At 39.5% G+C, this 22,067-nt stretch overlaps 1 protein-coding gene and 1 long non-coding RNA gene across 4 annotated transcripts in view; both read left to right on the top strand.

The window, feature by feature from the left end:
* The window catches only part of mbc (dedicator of cytokinesis protein myoblast city), a 67,012-nt gene that overhangs the window by 12,682 nt on the left and 32,263 nt on the right, over positions 1-22,067 (top strand). For all 3 annotated transcript variants that reach the window (XM_089738908.1, XM_089738907.1, XM_028181210.2), the window contains exons 3-18: positions 58-160; positions 593-738; positions 1,837-1,960; positions 3,253-3,459; positions 3,673-3,767; positions 5,316-5,456; positions 6,210-6,333; positions 7,522-7,728; positions 8,014-8,112; positions 9,207-9,383; positions 10,087-10,279; positions 11,203-11,351; positions 12,358-12,521; positions 18,557-18,740; positions 19,800-19,930; positions 21,052-21,226. In XM_089738908.1, coding sequence (XP_089595034.1) covers positions 58-160; positions 593-738; positions 1,837-1,960; positions 3,253-3,459; positions 3,673-3,767; positions 5,316-5,456; positions 6,210-6,333; positions 7,522-7,728; positions 8,014-8,112; positions 9,207-9,383; positions 10,087-10,279; positions 11,203-11,351; positions 12,358-12,521; positions 18,557-18,740; positions 19,800-19,930; positions 21,052-21,226 — 2,419 coding nt within the window. The remainder of the gene's footprint in view (positions 1-57; positions 161-592; positions 739-1,836; positions 1,961-3,252; positions 3,460-3,672; positions 3,768-5,315; positions 5,457-6,209; positions 6,334-7,521; positions 7,729-8,013; positions 8,113-9,206; positions 9,384-10,086; positions 10,280-11,202; positions 11,352-12,357; positions 12,522-18,556; positions 18,741-19,799; positions 19,931-21,051; positions 21,227-22,067) is intronic.
* LOC149499781 (uncharacterized) lies at positions 13,135-17,263 on the top strand. The gene is made up of 2 exons (XR_016325516.1): positions 13,135-13,681; positions 14,568-17,263. It is a non-coding gene; the product is annotated as an uncharacterized LOC149499781 (long non-coding RNA).

Raw genomic sequence — 22,067 nt, 5'->3', positions numbered from 1 at the left:
ACATAGAGAATGCAATAAATAGGAGTAGTACAAAGGACTTTATACTCTACATTTTAGATGCAGCGAAAGTGTAGTGGCTTCCGCTGGCGGCTATGGCGTCGTTCACGATATCGCGGTGACATTGCGAGACTGGTTAGAGCAATGGAAGAACTTGTATATTGTGAGTATAGAAACATTAATGAAAGTCACGATCGTAATTGGTTGTAGGGCGTATTGTAAGCTCACATCGGCGGCCACACAATCCTGCCCCATTTCTGACGCAAATCAGCTTTCGGGGGTTTATATAAAATATTTGATACTTCGAGGTCCTGGCTCAAGATGAATCTCTGTATTGTGATCGCGATGTCAATGGGCACCAGAATCCACTTAGACCAGACGTGACATACATGCATTAATGAAATTCATCTATCTAGCAAAGTAAGAACCTAACAAGGTCTTGGGACCTTGCTGTTACAAGATGGAAAGGGAGGAAAGACAGAAAAGATACTGCCTACGTACAAAATAACCTAGTCGTAGTTGATCCTGATTGTTACACAATAGGCCCGTCAAAAATACAACAAAAATCGGCTACAGTTCTGTCATTCTATTTCAGAATAATGATGAACGTTTTAAATTTATGGAAGTAAGTATGCGTGCGTTATTAGAGCTAAGAGCTCAGGCCGCCAGCGGAGCGCTTCCTCAAGACCAGCTGCGAAGAGTCGCCAGGACATCTGTATTCACTATCGACAGGGGAAATAGGTGAGGTTTATAACATTTTCATTGCCAGAGTCATCGATTGCTGTTAAGTCAAAGCAGGCTAATTTCCACTTTGTATTCAGCGGTTAGGGGCCATTATTTATAAATTACTAGTGGTAAGACGTCTTGTGAGTCCGTACGGGTGGGTACCAATACCTTTCGTATTTCTGCCGTGAAGCAGTAATGCATTTCGGCTTGAAGGGTGGGGCAGCCGATGTACTGTAAAAACAGACTTTAGAGCTCATGACTCAAGGTCTCTGACAGCATTTATATTGTAAATGTCGATGGGCTCCTGTAACCACCTAACACCAGGTGGGCCGTGAAAAAATGTCGCCATACTATACATAATATCCCAAGAGTGTGACTGATATTTCAATAAGAAATTTGTATAAATACTAGAAATATTTGCTGCAAAAACGCCAAGTTGAAATCCGTCACGCAAGACTTAAACATAGCATTTTGACTTTAGGAATGCGTTGTAACCATCATCATCATCAGTCTGCAGATGTTCGCTGCTAGATCTAGGCCTCCGCCGAAGACTATACTATAATGAACGGCCCTACCTTGCCTGCATCTAGTCGAATCTTGACCTTGAATAGATACTATACTGATTACGATATGGCTGCTTCTAATGACCCATTGAATTTAGTATCATGTTCGACTTTGAAAATTCGAGGTTGGTCAGTTCAATTCGAAATGTGTTTGATAAATGGAACCTAGTGTAAACAATTTTAACAATAACAAACAACAACAATTGGTTGTAAGACCTCTTGTGAATCCGCGAGGGTAAGGTACCACCACCCTGCCTATTTCTGCCGTGAAGCAGTAATGCGTTTCGGTTTGAAGGGTGGGGCAGCCGTTGTAACTATACTTGAGACCCTAGAACTTATATCTCAAGGTGGGTGGCGCATTTACGTCGTAGATGTCTATGGGCTCCAGTAACCACTTAACACCACGTGGGTTGAGAGTTCGTCCATTCATCTAAGAAAAAAAAAATGTCTTTGATAAAGGGAACGTAATCTTTAACGACGTGTAAACAATTTTTTTTCGGGTAATATAGTAATATAATATGGGTAATAGTCGAATTCTTTTGGTACTCAGGACATTAGATATGGAGTTGGCGGTGAGGAATTCAAATGGTCAACTCGTCGATCCGCTGAAGATGTCGACGTATCGTTTGAACGCATTACACGACGAGGCCAACACTCGTATCGATAAAAACATGGTGAGCGGTAACCACTATCGATGGTATCCGAAGATTTTAGTTTAGTTAAATAGCTATAAGGTACGCTTCAATATTGAAGGTAATTAAAGTCAATCTAGGAGCCCTCAAAATCTCCCGAATTTGGATTCTTCGCTATACTAGAATCTGATTAGATATAGCGCCCTTTGACCCAAGCGTCACTAAGGGCACATATCGAGAGGTGAAGGGCTATTTGGTTTAACCGAAATTTTGCAACTTAACAGGGGAGCCATTTAAAGATTAAATTTTGGAAAAAATATCATGAAAAAACGGTGCGCGTTTGACTTTGGTGCACGTGAATGAAGTGAAACTTCTTCTTTCGATGTGTAGTATTGTGGTTTTTTTAATTTTTAAGCCTTAAGATTGCTCTTGTAATAGGGAATGCTGTGTATAGGAGATGCGACATCTTCAGCATTTATATTATATATATTTTTGATTAAAGATAGAAAAATAAATATGTATAGGTATATATTTAAATACTTCATTAAAACATTGGACGCTACTCGTTGCTAACGTTCGCGCTGGCCTGTAACAGGTATACTACGCGCATGTGTTCGAGTGTCACGCATTCACTCTCGCTCTGTCTCTTTCTATTCCATGTAGCGTTAAACGCTTAACGCAACCTTGTTGGAAGTCGCATTAGAAGTGTCACTTCAAAAAACTTCTTTAACCATTTGAATGGTGTAAACATAATTGAAGGTCGATGAAAAAAACATCGAACTGTTGACCTTAATACCAAACAAAACGCATCTTAAATTACAAAGATGAATGTCGCGTATTTAACAAAATATCGCGTAAATCAAATAGCCTTTCACCCATCCATATGGTCTTGATAAATATATTATCTTGAAGTTCCATTTGAAGGAGCGCGACGAGTGAAGTTGTGTGATTTGTTTTATTTTGCCTATTTAGTGTTTCTTCAGGTTTAAATATGTAATAACGGTGGTTTATTAACTGTTTAATAACTGTGAAAGTGCACAAATGTGGGAAAATGAAACAAAGCCGTAACTTCTCGGGATCCTCTAAAAAGTCCACTAAAAAATCTCAGTAAATGTCCACCATTTTACTGAGACTATATTTCATTATCTCATCTCATTTAATTTCATCCCAGTTGATTAATGTCTCTAATTAGTTATCTTCATTTCATTTCACTCCATATTATCATTCTTCATAAAAATAAGAATATTTAATAAATTAAAATAAGATATGACTTAAAGGTCTGAGTTACCCGGTCATAAAATCCATAAAAAATTGAAAAAACTAAACGATTCCAGGAAACGACGCCGGTAACACCGAACGTTACTCCGGCCGGAGTGAGGACGTTCACGGTTTGCGTCCGAGTGCACAACTTCGTGTGTCGAGTGGCGGACGTGGCCGAGCTGTCGCTGTCCTTGCACGACGCGGCAGGGAACAAGTTGACCGAACATCTCCTGATAAGATGGCCCACGCCGAATTTCGCGACCACCAATGTCGTCTTCACGGTAAGAACACATATGCTTTAGTTGATAAGACCGCCCATTGTACAATTATATCTGCCTGAAGACTGTTTTTTTAATGTTAATTGCTTTTCACTGTACTATTCTCTGCCTCTCTCTCTTTTTCTCTCTTCCTCTCACTCGTCCTCTCTCTCTCACTCTGTAAGAACTCGATTGATTATAGGTACATACATTCATATATTTTTTATTCTTTTTCAGGATTTCGGCAGTGACTTCATGAAGAACGAGAAAGTTTATTTAGTGTGTCACGTCGTGAGAATAGGGTCTATGGACGCTCAAAATGTTGATCACAGGTAACTAAATATACTATTTTACTGAAATTAAATATCTCAACGTTAGGGACATTAGGTCTCATGATAGTTTGTTGAACTTTTACAATTGTAATAGAACTAAATGATTTCAAACGTTTAGCGCTTAAAGACCGTCGAACCCTCTAGAAAAAGATAAAATAAACTATACACTAATATCTACGAATAAATGTGATTTTCGCGGCTATCATATTCGACCTTAATTGTCTAATGTTAAGATATATTATTGCTTAATGAACTGGTGATATTACGTAGATAGATGTAACTTGTATGTTATACGTTATGTATGTATGTTATGCTTGTAAATTCCGTCAGAGTGATTTAGGGTTTTGTCGGATTTATTTTTCGTCACCAATCTATATTTCGTTTGTAATACCATAGATTGATATGAAGGGGTTTGGCTATGCCACTAGCATTGCTGATGTCCATGGGCGACGGTGATCTCTCACCATGAGGAGGGCCGTATGCTCGTTTGCCAAAAAAATCCACCTTTCCACAGATGTGAGAACATCTTTCGAGTTCAGAAATGGCGGGACATTGTTCTCTCATCGTGGAAGTCTTTGGATATTGATTACGTGTTTCTTAAGACAAGTGTCGTCTCGCCCATTGGTCCCTTTTTTTTAAGTGATTTTATGACCTGGTAACTAAGACCTTTAAGTCATGTCTTATTTTAATTTATATTCTTAGGTACTTTTACGAAAAATGATAATATGAAGTGAAATGAAATGAAGATGGTTAATTTGAGACATTAATCAACTGGGATGAAATTAAACGAAATGAGATGATATGGGATGAAATGTAATCTCAGTAAATTTGGTGGTCATTTACTGAGACTTTTTCAGTGGAGTATTTAGAGGATCCCGAGAAGTTACGTTCAGCGGCTTTGTTTCATTTTCCCATATTTGTGCACTTTCACAGATATTAAACAGTTAATTAACCACCGTTATTACACATTTAAACCCGAAGAAACACTAAATAGACAAAATAAAACAAATCACACAACTTCACTCCTCGCGTTCCCGCCAAAAAGTCCCCATAGGTCCCTCGACGCGTTCTAAAGGTCATGACACGCTGTAACGGCACAGCTGCGGCACGGCTCTATATTGTATCTGTAAGATCACTAAGAACGGTTGATACCCCGCTGATGACTTTTTATATTGACGTTATGAAACATACGACATACGATTTAAGGGTCAAATTCAAATGACAAGCTAATCGCTGGGTTGGAGCGGGGACGTTGCCGTGCTTGCAGTGTGCCATGATCTGGCATTTACTAGTGGTAGGACCTCTTGTTTTACTGGTGGTAGGACCTCCTGTGAGTCCGCACGGGTAGGTACCACCGCCCTGCCTATTTCTGCCGTGAAGCAGTAATGCGTTTCGGTTTGAAGGGTGGGGCAGCCGTTGTAACTATACTGAGGCCTTAGAACTTATATCTCGAGGTGGGTGGTGCATTTACGTTGTAGATGGGCTCCAGTAACCGTTTCACACCAGGTGGGCTGTGAGAAATACCCTAATATCGGCGGACGTTTCCAGGCGCAGTTCAGTGGCCCAGCCGGTGTCGATGAGCACGTCGGCCGGCGCGATGCGGAGGCCGTTCGGCGTGGCCTGCGCTGACATCAAGCGCCACCTCACGTCGGACAACCCTGACAAGCACATACAAGTGCCTTTTTACGCGTAAGTTTATAGAAGTGAAACTTCTAATGCGACTTCCAACAAGGTTGCGTTAAACGTTTATTGCTACATGGAATAGAAAAAGACAGAGCGAGAGTGAATACGTGGCACTCGAATGCATACGCGTAGTATACCTGTTACAGGCCAGCGCGAGCGTTAGCAACGAGTAGCGTCCAATATTTTAATAAAGTATTTAAAATATATATATATATTTTTCTATCGATAATTTAAAATATATATATAACATAAATGTTGAAGATGTCGCATCTCTTATACACAGAATTCCCTATTACAAGAGCAATCTGATTTAAGGATGAAAAATGAAGAAAACCACAATACTACACTACACACCGAAAAATAAGTTTCACTTCATCCACGTGCACCAAGTTGTTCGAGAACTTTTTTATTCTAGCTGACCCGGCAGACTTCATAGTGCCTTAATCGATAAATTAAAGGCCTAAACTTTTGTATAAAATAAACTTAAAACAAACAAAAGCAATCCGCCCGACGGGGGACACATTAATGGAAAAACAAAATTGTTATTTTTATTGAATTCCGAGCATTTTCATCTATCTATCTATTTATTTACCTTTTAAACCTTCTCTGGACTTCCACAAAATAATTCAAGATCAAAATTAGCCAAATCGGTCCAGCCGTTCTCGAGTTTTAGCGAGACTAACGAACAGCAATTCATTTTTACATATATATATAGATGTATATTTATTACTGTATTATAAATAAATAAATGAATTTCAGATACGAAAAAGAGAATTTAGATGCTCTGCTGAAGAAGGTGATGGCCAACCGGGAGTTGAAGGACGCCAAGCACTCGCAAGGACTCTGGGTTTCCATACATCTAGTTGAAGGTGATTTAAAACAGGTACGACGCACGTTTGTGTCTCAAAATTGATGTGGTTTTGTTTTTCAAGATTTGGGAATAGCTCGTCTTCTCAGTGCTTCCGCAGCACTGGGGCAAATCAGAAAAGGATTCATATATTGTATTGTGAGATTATTCACACATTTTTAATAACTCCTATACATAATTATGTAACCTCTATACCAGTGATTCTCAACCTTTTATTTGTTGCGGCACATATTTAACGATTTTAAAATTTGGCGGCACACAAACAAAAAGATTTAAACTATTTACTTTCTAAAACACTGCATAAAACATTTATAAAAAACATTAAATATACGAAATAAACTACTATATGTTTTAATAATATTTAAACGTTTAAAGAAGGATTAATTACAAGCTAATAAGAAAAAAAATATATATTTGATATAATTTAATAATATTAATATAATTATATTATACTAGCGACTCGCCCTCGCTTCGCATCGGAAACATTAAAACACACATGAAACCAAAAAAATAAATAAAAAAAAATTAAAAAAAGTAGCCTATGTTCATTAGGGACAATGTCGGCTTCTAATGGAAAAATAATTTTTCAAATCGGTCCAGTAGTTTCGGAGCCTATTCGAAACAAACAAACAAACAAACAAATCTTTCCTCTTTATAATATTAGTATAGATTGGCAAAATTTGGCGACACACTTTTGAAATTTCGCGGCACACAAAAGTGCCGCGGAACAGTGGTTGAGAATCACTGCTCTATACGATTTATCTTAAAAGAGGTTAATATGTTATAAATATGACATAACATTAGAAATAATAAAGCATTTTTGAATATTGAAATATAAAAAAACATAAAAAGTGGTGAAGCAATAGCATTAAATGTTGTTTCTCTTTATAGAGCAACTTAATTTGTGCTATAGTTTTACTAGGCTAAACTTTATTTTGATGTAAATAAAATAATACATTATATTACATATACATACATATTACATGACCTTTAAGGCTTCCGCTAATTACAAACATTTTCACGGGTATCAAGGACCGACGACAATACAATAATTCGATAAACCTCACCTAAGTTCCGGACAGGGTCATCACGACAGACAAAAAAGTATTATTTTTTAAAGAAATTTTGAAGGTAAAAGTTACTCATTGATCGCAATTTGTCAGCTGTTACAGTTTGTGTTTTGAATAGACGTGTCTGCTTCAGATCCGCGAAGAGAATCCTCACATAGTGGTGAACACTGTGGTGGCACGGAAGATGGGCTTCCCCGAAGTGATACTGCCGGGGGACGCGCGCAACGACCTCTACGTGACCCTCTGCTCCGGCTCGTTCTCCAAGGGTGGCGGGAAGTCTTCGGAGAGGAACATCGAGCTGGTGGCCAGGGTTGTTGATCAACACGGGAGAACCATACCGGTGAGCTTGCTATATCTATAAATTATATATATATATATATATATATATATATATTTCCGAAGCGAAGCGAGGGCGGATCGCTAGTTGTAACTATACTGAGAACTTACAAATTATATCTCAAGGTGGGTGGCGCATTTACCTTGTAGATGTCTATGGGCTCCAGTAACCACTTAACACCAGGTGGGCTGTGAACTCGTCCACACATAAAAGCAATAAAAAGAAAAATTTGGAAATGATTAATACTCATGCAGCAATGTAATGTAAACTCACTCTCGTTTACAATAGGGTGTGATTTCGATTGGAGCTGGCGTACCGTTAGCTAACGAGTACACTTCGCTTGTGTACTACCACGACGACAGGCCGCGCTGGCAAGAAGTGTTTAAGGTTAGTGTTACGTTTTGTATGGAAAATGCATTTTAGTCCACAGCATTAAGGTTCACATTCGCGTAATCACGTTTGTGATTGAGTGTATTATAAAGATACTTTTGAGTTTCGTGGAAATAAATTTATAACAATGTTTTTATAAGGACACAAGCTATTGCCCGCGACTCCGTCCGCGTGGAATAGTTACTTTGGCATAACGCTAAATTTTACCCCCACTTCATTTATTTATTTAGACACACCAACAGCAATACATACAAAACATTCAAGCTTAAAATTAACAAGTATAAAATTAAGTCCTGGTATGTAAGCCAGTTACAGGCAGGTACAGCAATCTCTTATAACACTCTATGACATGTTATATGAGATATTTTTGAATTATAGAATGTTAAGGAAGCTATTTAAACCCCTATTTTGAAACATTCTTTATTGGTGCTCCACTTGTATTGATCTTACCGTGATGTTATATAGATAGCCTTCCTCAATAAACGGGCTATCTAACACTGTATTTATTATATTTATATTAATATTTATTTTATGCCAACCAAATTTGTTCTAAAATAAAGCATTATTTGTGAACTATTCCATGCGGACGAAGTCGCGGGCAAAAGCTAGTGTATTGTGAACAGTTAGTCGACTATTGTATCATTGTTTACTACAAAAACAGCCACTTCGATAAAGCGGCACGACACGAGAACCCTCTCATCGTGGCCGCCGGTAACTACATTCCCGATCCTGCGGAAAGAATGGAAAGCAGTCGACGTCGCCCTAAACACGTCATTGCGGATCCTCCCGATCCACTAACGGTGCTTTTAGGTACTTCAAGCACCGGTCATCGTTATCGTCGAACTCGTCGCTTGCGACGAAGGGCTCGACGAGTAAATTAACCCACAGATACAGCCCACTGAGTTTCTCGCCGGATCTTCTCAGTGAGTCGCGTTTCCGATCCGGTGGTAGATTCTGCGAAGTATGGCTTTTGCTAGGGTTCGTGTTAGCAACGTCGTCAGGTTTGAGCCCCGTGAGCTCACCTACTAGTTGAGGTTACGCTGAAATAGCCTCTCAAGGCTCTCAGCTGCATATGGATGAATTTATTACAGGTGTGTCTGAACATTGAGGAGTTCAAAGACGCTCACCTGGTGTTCCTGTGCAGACACCGGAGCTCGAACGAAGCCAAGGACCGGGCGGAGAGGCATTTCGCGTTGGCCTTCCTCAGGCTCATGCAGCGCGAAGGGACCACCACGCCCGACACCAACCACAACCTGTGCGTTTACAAAGTGAGTTCTCAACAGTTAAATTATTTACAACAATTCCTTAAGTATTCAGATAGGCAGTCACAAAACTTGATAATCTGATAAAAAAAATTAAAGAGATTTTGTGACCTGGTAACTAAGACCTTTAAGTCATGTCTTAATTTAATTTATATTCTTATTTTTTGTGAAAAATGATGAAATGAAATGAAATGAAGATGATTAATTTGAGATATTAATCAAGTGGGATGAAATCAAATGAAATGAGATGAGATGATATGGGATGTAAGTAAAATCTCAGTAAAATGGTGGTCATTTACTGAGATTTTTTCAGTAGACTTTTTGTAGGATTCCGAGAAGCTACGTCCAGCGGCTTTGTTTCATTTTCCCACATTTGTGCACTTTCACAGATACTAAACAGATAATAAACCACCGTTATTAAACATTTAAACCTGAAGAAACACTAAATAGACAAAATAAAACAAATCACACAACTTCACTCCTCGCGCTCCCGCCAAAAAGTCCTTGATAATCTGATGGTTACTGGTAGAGTCGTGGGACCGCAACTAAATGTTTTTGTCTGACTAGATCCGCATCACACATGATTCCTACGTTCTATGCTCTCATAAAAATCTAACATTACGGACGTTTTTGCCCGGTTAGGGTACCCGTCCGTATCGTCCCATGAGGAACTTCGTTCCAAAAAAATGCAACGTTTCAATTCTTTCAGATTGACAACAAAAGGTCGAACCCCGCCGAGGTGGAGAAGGAGGCGGCCGCGGTCTGCCTTGGGCTGCCTTCGAAACGGGACGAGCTCCCGGCCGGTGCTGAGCGGGGCCTGACCCGGGGCGTGCTGTCCCTCATACACCGGGACACGCTCACCGTCGCCACCAAGCTGTGCTCCACGAAACTGACGCAGAAAGGTGCATACCCTTTTTTGTATTGCTTGGATGGGTGGACGGCACAACTGATTCTACAACGTAAAAGCCGCCACCCACCTTGAGATATAACTTCTAAGGTCTTAGTATAGTTACAACGGCTGCCCCGCCCTTCAAACCGAAACGTATTTCTGCTTCACGGCAGAAATAGGCAGGGCGGTGGTACCTATCCGCGCGGACTCACACAGAGGTACCATCAGTACTTACGCAAATTATAATTTTGCGGGTTTGATTTTTATTACACGATTCCTTCACCGTGAACGTCAATCGTGAATTTATTAAGTACGTATTTCAATACAAAAATTGGTACCTGCCTGCGGGATACGAACACCGTTACATCGGTAGATACGAATGCACCGGACGTCTTATCCTTTAGGCCACGACGACTTCTTAAGTATTATCTCCCGGCCTATTTTTGCCGTGATGTAGTACCTTCCGATTTGAAGGGTGGGCCAACCGTTGGACTATACGACTGACACTTAGTACTCATGCCTCTGAAAGTCTATAGTGGAAGTCTAGAAATATTTTTATAGAAACTATTCTAATATCGTCGAATGACGCCCCAGTCGTCGGCAACTGCGGAAACTGTGATTTTATGTCATATGACAATAAGAAGTAGTTTTAATTATGTGTATGTCTCGCGAAAATCTAACGTAAGCCAATGTACCTATAGTTCATTATATTATGACAAAAAAAAAAAACGATTGTGTTTTCTTTTTATTTTGCGTGACACCGTACACGTAGTGTTGTAATAAGGCGAATTGGCAATCCAAAGAAAAAAATATATTTGAGTAAGTCGGGATAAGAAGATTTTCATTACATTGACGGGCCAACCGGCTCATCTTCTACCCCCTGTTAACTAATCGTGGTAATGGACGACATTGACAACCGCCCGAGTTTTATTCCAGAGGAAATCCTCGGTGTTCTGAAATGGAGCACGCATCGAACGCCGGGAACGTTGCGGCCGGCCTTGACCCAGCTGCTTCACGTCCCGAGCGAAGAGCTGGTCAAGTTCCTTCAGGACATACTGGACACGCTGTTCAGCATACTGACGCAGGTAGGGAACCCTTTGCTTATCCACGCCAGAATCACAAATAAGCCACTGCCTATGGGTCATACATAAACTGCCTAGTCCGAACGAGCTTGAATGTATTATCTAGGCTGTATGGGCGCTCTTCCCGAAGCCAAAAAAGGCAGTAAAGTATTACCTTGATGTAAACTATGGAGGGTAGATAGGGGAAAAGTTGAAAAAGTGGCCACATCTAAATAGCAAATTATTATTATTGTTGGGAGACTCCGAAATAGCGTTAGTGTAGGAAGTAGTTTTATACAAATTCAAGTTTGCTGGTTTGAGGAGAAGTGTGGCTATTGTGGCGCCATCTTAATTGGCTCCCTCTCAGCGGACACATTACTTCACTGAGATAGCTCTCCTTACTTCTACTCTCCATTCTCCATTAATATACCTAAACGAAAAATAATTCATTTTCTAAGTTTAATTAATGAGTTATCGAAGTTTTATGAACTCGTTATAAGACGACTGTCGTAAAATGTTATTCATATTACATCATTTTTATAAAACACTAGCGGCACGCTCCGGCTCCGCTGGGGCCTTTAACAAAAACTTGAACGATATTTGACGTTGTTTTATTTTTTTAAATAAAGGAACACTTATTGCGGCATAACTATAATAGTTAGACATATGCTGTCGCGACACTTTTTGTAAATAATAATGTTTTTTACAAAGTCGTAATACATTATTTTATTCTATCATGAATATTTTTCGCAGGGCACGCAATGTAAAGAATATTTTAGGTAATTTTTTACACCTTGGGTTACATTATTGGAGTTATAGTTATATAGTTATAGCCTATGTCACTCGGGAATAGTGTAGCTTCCAAACAGTAAAAGAATTTTTCAAATCAGTTCAGTAGTTTCGGAGCCTATTCAATACAAACAAACAAATCTTTCCTCTTTACAATATTGGTATAGAAGTATAGATACATGTTTAGTTTTGGTGATATCGGTGGGAGTTTTAATTTTAGTGGTTTATTCTTCATTCAAAGGTCGAAGAAGACCAAGAATATTATTCGGACAAGAGCTACGGTGTTCTGGTGTTTGAATGCCTGCTGAGGGTCATATCGCTGGTCGCCGATCACAAGTACCAGCATTTCCAGCCCGTTCTGCACGTTTACATAGACGAGAGCTTCTGCGACGCTTTGGCTTACGAGTGAGTTGATTTTATACTTTCGATAATGAATGTAACTGTTTTTATTAGGGTTGATTTATTATTACAGTAGAAAAGGTCGGGATATCGATACCCGTGTTTGCCTGCGTTTGCCGCTAGGGGCGCTGTTCCAACTCCATACAAATTTGAGTTAACTTTTACGCTATCGAAAACGTTAAAAAACTCGCACTAAGCACATCGATCGCTGTATTTCGATAAACCATACAACTAGGGATTTGCAATTTGCCTCAAATTTTCTGCATTTCTAGCTCACGGGCTCACTTCATCTTAAGTGGTTACCGGAGCCCATAGACATCTACAATGTAAATGGCGCCACTCACCTCGAGACATAGGACCTCTTGTGAGTCCCCGCGGGTAGGTATCACCGCCCTGTCTATTTCTGCCGTCAAGCAGCAATGCGTTTCGGTTTGAAGGGTGGGGTAGCCGTTGTAACAATACTTGAGACCTTAGAACTTGTGTCTCAAGGTGGGTGGCGCATTGACGCTGTAGATGTCTATGGGCTCCAGTAACCACCTAACACCAGGAGGGCTGTGAGCTCGTCCACTCATCTAAGCATTAAAAAAAAAAGCTTTGAAAGGACAGTGTCGTCGCAATAACTTAGAAATTCGTCACATTTGTTTTGAAATTTGAGGTCGGTACATGTTATAGTTTACTATCATGACATCAGAATCATCAACTTGTCGATCGTGGAGACGCTCAAAACAGTTCTGAGCAACGACCTATTATTAAGAACACATAACGTCTTTTCGCATTAAAAGTATTACGGTTTTACATAACAATAAAACCGATATTATGTGCCGAGAAGGAAAACATACAGCATTGTATTATGAAGAAGCAGTGTGTACTTAGCTTAGATTCCTTGTCTATGTCCAACCATAGACCGTCAATTTAGTTCCATCTTTAGCCGCTAGGTGCTGCCAGCAAGTATAAAGGGAGCGCAGCCATCTTTGATCTTCATAGTCTTCACCAGGAAGAACTTCCTGCAATGCTGTATGTTTTCCTTCTCGGCACATAATATCGGTTTTATTGTTATGTAAAACCGTAATATTGATGTGCCTTTGGAAAACATACAGCATTGTATTATGAAGACGTGTTTGTTATCTGCTGGTGAAATTATTAAGCACAACGCTATGATGAAATAGGTAAAGCCATAATAAAATTATGAAGCGCAATGATAATGTTCATAATTTATATAATTATTAAATCGAAAAAACAGTTGTTAACTTCCACGTTAATTCAATAATTAAAAAATATTTATAAGTTTGTAATAAACATTTTATCTTGTATATACAAGAAAATGTATAAATTGTATAAATGATGTATATACATCATGTAGAAGTAAATGTGTTGAAAAAAAGAATCGTGAGGATCTTTACGAAGCTCTATTATTCGGCAATAATTATTGTAAACGTTTGGATGATTTGCAATTGCCTCTAGAAAGTATTTCGTCCATTGGTTCATTATCAATCCATCTCAGAGGCTACTGCTGATCTACCACTTCTTAGAGATGCGTTGATGCCATTACCTCGTAAGGTTGAACGAAGACCAGTTTCCAATTACAGTACGGGATGCCGCTTTTGTGACAACACACATAGTTAGAAAAAAGTCCTTACGAATCTTACCGGGCATGTCTTTAGTTTCATGTTTAGAAAGCACTTATGCAGATTATTGACGAAAATGGATTTCAATTTTAGACCCAAAGACTGGTATCAGAAAGATGTTTTTCTCTGTTATCAAAGAAACTGTCTTTAGAAATGTTGAGCAAAGTAAGGTCATTAACTCTGCGTCCCGTAGCCAGCAACATGGTTGTTGGTGTCCTTCAAGCTACATTGAGGCGTGATGTGGTGGCTGGGTTTGAAGAAAACCAGTTTAGAACTATTCTCGGATCTCATGTGAATGGGACTACACTTAGTAAAATTGTAATAAGTAGTTGAATTTTGTTTAGCTATTCCGATGGCTTTTTTAAAATAGCAATTTTTATTAGAGAGCTTGAGAATGTTTGCTGTCCTACATGTATTTCGCCCACAGAAAGTCGACAGCGCTGCTTTATGATGCAGAAGGATTGTTTTATAGGCAAAATTTTCTTTTTGGAAAAGAAGAAAGAATTTGGCAACATCTGCAGACTTAGGATCAATTTTAAAACTGTAGCACCATATGCACCATCTTCTAGTTGCTGGTAAGTATGCTGACAAAGTGGATTGACACCAGCTAATTTTCAACAAATCTTCTCCTGTTTAGACCAGTCATTATTTGTACAACCTCCCCCCCCCCTTTCTAAGCTTTCAGGGTTAATGTTTAACCTGTGGAGGGGGCAGGTTTTGGATTTCGTGCGAGTTATCTAGCGTTCGGGATCTGAGGGCTTGGAAACCCAAATGCTTTCGCTCAGTCTGGGAACACTACCAGGTAGGTTCCCTAGATACTGTTGAAGTGAGTCAGTACTTTGGGGAGAAGGTTGAGAGGAGGAATTCTCCGTGCTAGTTGCATCCTCTACGGTCTGCTGAAGGTATCCAATCTTGGTCGGCGAATGGGTTTATATCCGGATGACTCCACTTTCGAAAAACTTTTGTGGTCACTTGTGGTAAAAAGTGCCATTTCGCAGGTTGATTTCCTCGTGATAGCCTGTCGGCTATGATGTTGTATCTCCCCGAGAGATAAGCTGACAGTTATCTTGAACTTATCGCTTAGGTTTAAAAATCGAAAGGTCAACGTTAGTGAAATACTTTCAGATTCATTTTGATTGTCACTACCATTGCAAATAGCTCTTTTGTGGGTGAGCCGTTTCTGTTGTTGAGCTGACCATAGACAGGACGTTAATATTTTGTCTAATTGTAACCCCTACCCATGTCCGAAGCTTCCGTTGCCAGGAAATGGTTGGTTTTGGGTCTCGGCAATGTTTGACATGTGGCTCCGCGTCAGCACTGCATTTGTAACCCCTACACATGTCCGAAGCTTCCGTTGCCAGGAAATGGTTGGTTTTGTGTATCGGCAATGTCTAACATGTGGCTTCGCGTCAGCACTGCATTTAATTGTTAACACATGCAGGATGGCCTGTTTTTTACCCCTTTTCTTGAAACTTCGCAAGAAAATTTGCAAGTTAGCATAGATTGATGTAATTCCGTCAGAGTTTGAGCTAGGATGTTGTTGAGTGGCCACTTCGTTTCTCGCAATTTTCCATCGAATCCCTAGACATGTCATCTCTTGAACCAGTGTACTAATTGATTTTTTGTAAGGCTGACTTGGCAGCCCAAATAATCCAAGAGCTTTACAGCTTATGTGGCCTGAAGACTCAACTTGGACTTCTTTTGATGGACCTGGTGGGATTTGCGTAGGTGGGATAACACTCAACATCCCTTTGCACGCAATGTTTTCGCGACCGAGCATGCTATGCAAGCAAAAAAGGTGTATTTGTCTTCATGGACCAAGAAAAAGTCGCGTAGGTAGGTTAACATTTGACTTCCCTATGTACGTAAGGTCTTCGCGACCGAGCATGCTATGGGAGCAAAAACGTTTATTTGTCTTGGTGAAACAAGATCATGTCGTGTAAGTAAGCTAGCACTTCGATTTTGCACGCAATGCCTCCGCGACCGAGCATGCTGTGGAAGCAAAAAGGTGTATTTGTCTTCAAGGACCAAGAGAAAGTCGCGTAGGTACGTTAACATTTGACTTCCCTATGTACGCAAGGTCTCCGCGACCGAGCATGCTATGGGAACAAAAACGTTTATTTGTCTTGGTGAAACGAGATTAAGTCGTGTAGGTAAGCTAGCACTCGACTTTGCACGCAATATCTCCGCGACCGAGCGACCGAGCGACCGAGTACCCTATATAATGGAAATTGACATGCCAGCCCAGATAATCCAAAACCTTCACAGCTTCTGCAGCCTGAAGTTTCAACTTGGATTTGTTTTGGTCGACCAAAAGGAAGTCGTCTAGGTAGACTAGCACTCGAGTTCCTTTTGCACGCAAGGTCTCTGCGACCCAGCATGTTATGGAAGCAAAAAAGGTTAATCCAAAAGCTTCACAGCTTCTGCAGCCTGAAGTTTCAACTTGGATTTGTCTTGGTCGACCAAAAAGGAAGTCGTCTAGTAGACACTAGCACTCGAGTTCCCTTTGCACGCAAGGTCTCTGCGACCCGCATGTTATAGAAGCAAAAAGGTGTGGCTCTGAAGCCAGACCGAAGGGTAGGCATGTCATTTCATACTAACTCATAAGAAGGTACCGATTCCTTCCTGGAGGTACCGATACTGGTACCTTGGTACTGATCCTCAAGAAGTATCGACGAAATTTTGCGACTGATACTAGAAAAATATTCCTGAGAAATGTTCAATTCTATCATCCAGTCCCCTGGGTGGAGAAAGTTTGGTACCTAGGTGTCCGAAAACAGTTAGGTGTTTTATCTTTACGACCTTGTTCAACTCTCGAAGATCCAAAATTGGACGCATTGATCCGTCGCTTTTCTTCCGCAGAAAAAAGGTTTTTTTTTTTTTTTTTTGTTATTTTTTTTTTTTTTGTTTTTTTTTTTTTTACGGTATTTGGTAACCATACATGGTTTACAAATTATTACAATTTTGGTGGCACTCAGTGCCTCCCGTCGGTGTCTTCAATTGCCCCCCTCTGGATTGTGCCAGATGTTACAGACTATGATTGTTTATAATGTTTGGCTTACCTTTTGTACGAGATCGTGACAAATAGGATTGTAGCCCTCCGAGGGACTGAATAGATTTCAATTTACTATTATCAAACAAAAATTCCTCAATGAGTGGTGCGTTGGCAACAGGATACTTTGTTAGAGACCACGGAAATTAAACTTTGACGTGTTATTTCTATACATACGGCCCTTTTTTCCGCATACAATTTAAAACGCTTTTTACGGGTAACTTGTACGACGGAGACGATTTGTCAAAGTTTTCAGTAATTATGTTACAAAGATTATTAGTTTAAATCTGTTGTGTTTTTGTCAAAATTTCCGTATTGACGAGATCAATTTGTTTACAACATTTTTCGTTACATTCAATTGTTACACACAGTTGATGCATTATTAGATTTACAACGTCACTGACCTGGTGGGATAACGAGCCGATTCGAAGATCGACCGTTACCTTTGAACCTCGTCGTTTCTTACGCAGAGACTCCTTTTGTTCTTTTTCGCTTGACGAGCTGTTCGAACGCGAGGCGTCTCCATCGCGTCTCGCCTGGACATCTTCCCTCTCGGAAATTATGGAGCTTGACTCAACATCACCTCCAACAGATGACGCGTGATTCATGGCGTCCGATGATAGGATTGGTAAATAATACTCGTAATGATTGCAAAATAACACTCATAGAAACACAAAATAAATATTTTTTGCAATTAATAAGAAGTCGAATAAATATTTGTGGACTTGCGACTTCACAGTACGAAAGTACACAACGCTATGTAGATCAAAGATGGCTGCGCTCCCTTTATACTTGCTGGCAGCACCTAGCGGCTAAAGATGGAACTAAATTGACGGTCTATGGTTGGACATAGACAAGGAATCTAAGCTAAGTACACACTGCTTCTTCATAATACAATGCTGTATGTTTTCCAAAGGCACATCAATGTACAATTTCCAAAAATATTCGAAATTGAGTTAATATGCGGAATCATTTGGTATTAGTAGGTACCAGTATTTTTCTCATAAATACTGTCAAAAGAGCGTTGTTTAGTTTTTTTTTTTTTTTTTTTAATTTACCTATAATATTTTGACTACTATTAACACAATTAATACATTATTTTATCTTACTTTAAAAGACAGATAATGTAACTGGTAAAGAAAAAAAATGTTTCAAATATGATTAATATTAAAAATATCACAATGACATGTTAAACCTTTAAAACACTCTCCTGTAAAATTAGTAAGTTTTGAGATTATACAGTTTTAATGCGAGAAGACGATAAGAGTGATTTAGACCTAAGAAAAGTGTGAGCTCGTCCACCCATCTAAGCAATAACAAAAAAGTTAGCAAAAAAAGCTAAATGCTGACGTAACCGTGTCCAGGTCCCTGATAACGGTGATGGTGTGGGTGATCCGGACGGCGAACAGCAGCGAGGCGGCCGTCAAGCGCCTGCTGGTCTGCATGAAGTGCATCGAGAGCCTGCTGCGGCTGGTGGTGCGCTCAAGGCAACTCCGCAGCGCGCTGGGCGACAGCGCTGCCGACGACGGCTTCAAGGCGCTATTCGACGTGAGCCTTTGGAAGTAGTTGGTTGATGGTTGTAGATCGGGTCACCAGTTCCGGGCGGTACAACGAGTCCGTGATATGGTAGACAGCTTATTCCCAATCACAGACAGTATATTAATATTTAACTATAGTAGAATTATTTTGTCCGTGCAGCTTGGGTCATAAAAGATCGGAGCGGTGAAGCGAGTATTTCGCTCTCTCTTCCACTCACGAGCCTTATGGACGGGCATAGTGATGCGCATTATGTTGTCGAAAAGCGTTATCGATAGTTTTGTCATTTTGTGGGTTAGTGATAAAAATGAAAGAAGACATCACTAATCGAACACTCACGACTAATTATATTTTTTTAACTGTGGGTAGTTGTTAAAATAAACGCGGACAGTCGGCAAAATCATGTTACAAACAAAGCTTATTATTGTAATAATAAAATAACTCACGCACATACGTGTTGAATCACACGAAGAAGGCATAAACAGTTTTCGATAACGTCGACCTCACTCACAAACTTGATACTTATTGTTACGTGTTGGGGTTCAGGTTTAATAAAATTATACCGAATTACAAGTTAATTTACGTTGTGGATGTCTATGGGCTCCAGTAACCACTTAACACCAGGTGGGATGTGAGCTCGTTCAACCATCTAAGCAATAAAAAAAAAAATAACACTGTATGAACTGTATGAACACTTAAAACACTCAACAAACACTTTAAAACTCTCAATTCGCTTGTTCCGCTTCGCTTCAGGTGATCCGTTCGCTGTTTCGCTTCGAGTGGTTCCGATTACTAACTGACTGCGTACCATCCCTGCACCGCTTTTATAGTCGATATCTCATCCCTAGAATTATCGAGAATACTCCACACATCCCTACCATTGTGTTTCCGCTATCTGACAATATATGGCGTTGTACTTCTCGAGCGTTCTAGGTGCTACTAAATCCTCCAATAATCGTTCGACTATTCGGCAATAGATGGCGTTACTCTTACCGGCGTAATATTATAATTATTGGCGAGTGACAGGGTTCAGTGTTGCGCAGTCGATGATTAACACCTTTGTGTGCACAGACGCTTCTAGAAGCGCTAGTGTGGCTGATGCGGTGCGGCGAGCACGTGCTCACGTGTCAGGGATCCGCGCTGAAGTACTTCCCGCACGCGGTGCCGCACATCATCAAAGTGTACCCGGACACAGAGCTCTGGTAAGATCGAATTCAAAATAAAAATTTTGATGTTATAAGTAACACGGGTCAACTCCAAATTTGACTTTGATTGCAAAGCATAAAATTTCGATATTTCAGATCGTTAATTAGACGAAAAATAAATACATGGCATGAAACAGTTTGCTTTTGAACTTTAATAAATCGACCACATATGAAACAAAATGTGCATCAGCATCGTATTTACACTTTCGTGACATTTTAAGTTTTTCTGGGCTTGTACAAAACGCCTGATCGTTATTTATGACTCGAGTGCCATCTAGTGGTAGCGGTCTCTGTGTAAACGTAAACACCCCACTGTCATAGCGCGGTTTTTTTGAAAGTATTAAAGTTTATAAAAAAATTTAAAAATGAGTATTATTACTATAACTATCACAAAAGCAAACTTTATACAAAAAAAGGTACATATTTTATTTTCCTTTTTGTGAATAATTAACCGGAAAACCCTAGTATAAACGTTAGGACGAAGAACGAAGTTTTTTTTGTAGAGTTGTGTAATTTATCACCACATACATTATCAAACATTTCCATTACTTTATTTGAACGTCTAACCTAGTAACATATTAAAATTTCTATGAATAGAAATTATTGTAAACATTAAATTTCTTATAATATCTTCTCCGTTTTAATTACTATAACTCGAGTTATTCAAATCCATTTTTATTATCCGGCAGACTTCGTAGTGCCTTAATCGATGGGGGGGGGGGAGGGTTCACATTAACGAAAAACAAAATTGTTATTTTTAATTCCGTTTTTTTTATTGTTTAATTCCGAGGATTTTCATACTTATTTACCTTTTAAACCTTCTCTGGACCTCGACAAATAATAGAGAATCGGGTACTTTTTTCCCGCGTGCTAAGGGACTAAAAGCGAACTTTTCATCCCGGTTGAAAAAATACCATTCTGATCATAGAGGCATATCCAATTGAACTTAATATTTTTTTATTGTTTTTAATGTATTTATATTCAATAATTTAATCTAAAAACAGCAATCTAAAGATTGAGATTATAAGAATTAGATTTAAAAATCACATCACAAAAAAAAAAAAAAATACCAATAATAATTGTATGTATGTAAGTATGTTAAATTTGATCTCCCCCAGCGCATACATAATCCGTGCATTGGATGCGTTGCCCCTTTGTCGTCTCGGCACTCAAAGGATGCTGGCGCTACTAGAGTTGGTCCGTGGACCACTGTGCGCCGCGCCGGCTGCCAGAGCTTTGCTGCTGCCGCATCTCGCAGCCACACTTCGAGCTTTGTTGAGGGATAAAGCCGAGGTGAGTTGTGACGGATGCAGGGTAGGCCGATTTCAGTTGTCACTCGAAGTGTATGTGTTCACTTATGTTCACGAGCGCTCACGGTTTGGGAAGCCTTTTTGCTTACATTGAAATACTTGTTGATTGATACAGGTGATGGTTCTAGTACAGAACATAATTGGCCTTAGGTTACTTAACCAAAGTCGATAAAATCGTTAGGGATGTGAAAATTCTGAAGAATTTCTGTTATAAATAACAAAAATTTAATTCAGTCAAATTCGATGAAAACTATTTCTGTGAGTTGTACCAGTTGAATTTACACAAAAATACACAATCACAAAAATAATTTTATTTAAAAAAAGAAAATTCAATAATTTTCATCAAAAAAAAAAACAAGAGTCGACTACACAATAAAGGCATCAACTGTCCACTTTTTAAATAACACAGTGCGTAACTTTCCCGCCTTTTCAGCCGTTCTCAAAGTGAGCGATAACGCCCCATTGTGGGCGCTGCAGGCCTAAAGGGGGCGGTAAGAGATCAGGCAAAAAATGGGGGCGTTGTGTAGAGGCTTGAGAGGCGATTAGTAATTTCAACTGGGAGGACTCGCTATAGTGCTTTTTAAGTAGGTGAAAAAATGGGGGCGCTAAAAAAGAATTTATTCTCAAAGTAGACAAAATAAGTTCGGGAAGCCCTGGCGTAGATGAACCGCCCGGGTCAAGTGATCGTGTATGGGATGTATAACGAAAATTTTATAGAATTAGGCATTTCAGCGTATCCTTTACGTAAAATTGAAAAGCTTTATACATAGTTGCCAGGTTCTTCAAACCATCATTATTTTTTTATTTCGAGGTAGTCTATAGGG

The sequence above is a fragment of the Bombyx mandarina genome, chromosome 26 (genome assembly GCF_030267445.1).
Source record: "Bombyx mandarina strain Sakado chromosome 26, ASM3026744v2".
Taxonomy (NCBI): Eukaryota; Metazoa; Arthropoda; class Insecta; order Lepidoptera; family Bombycidae; genus Bombyx; species Bombyx mandarina.
This window is presented reverse-complemented; position numbering and strand designations above follow the sequence as displayed.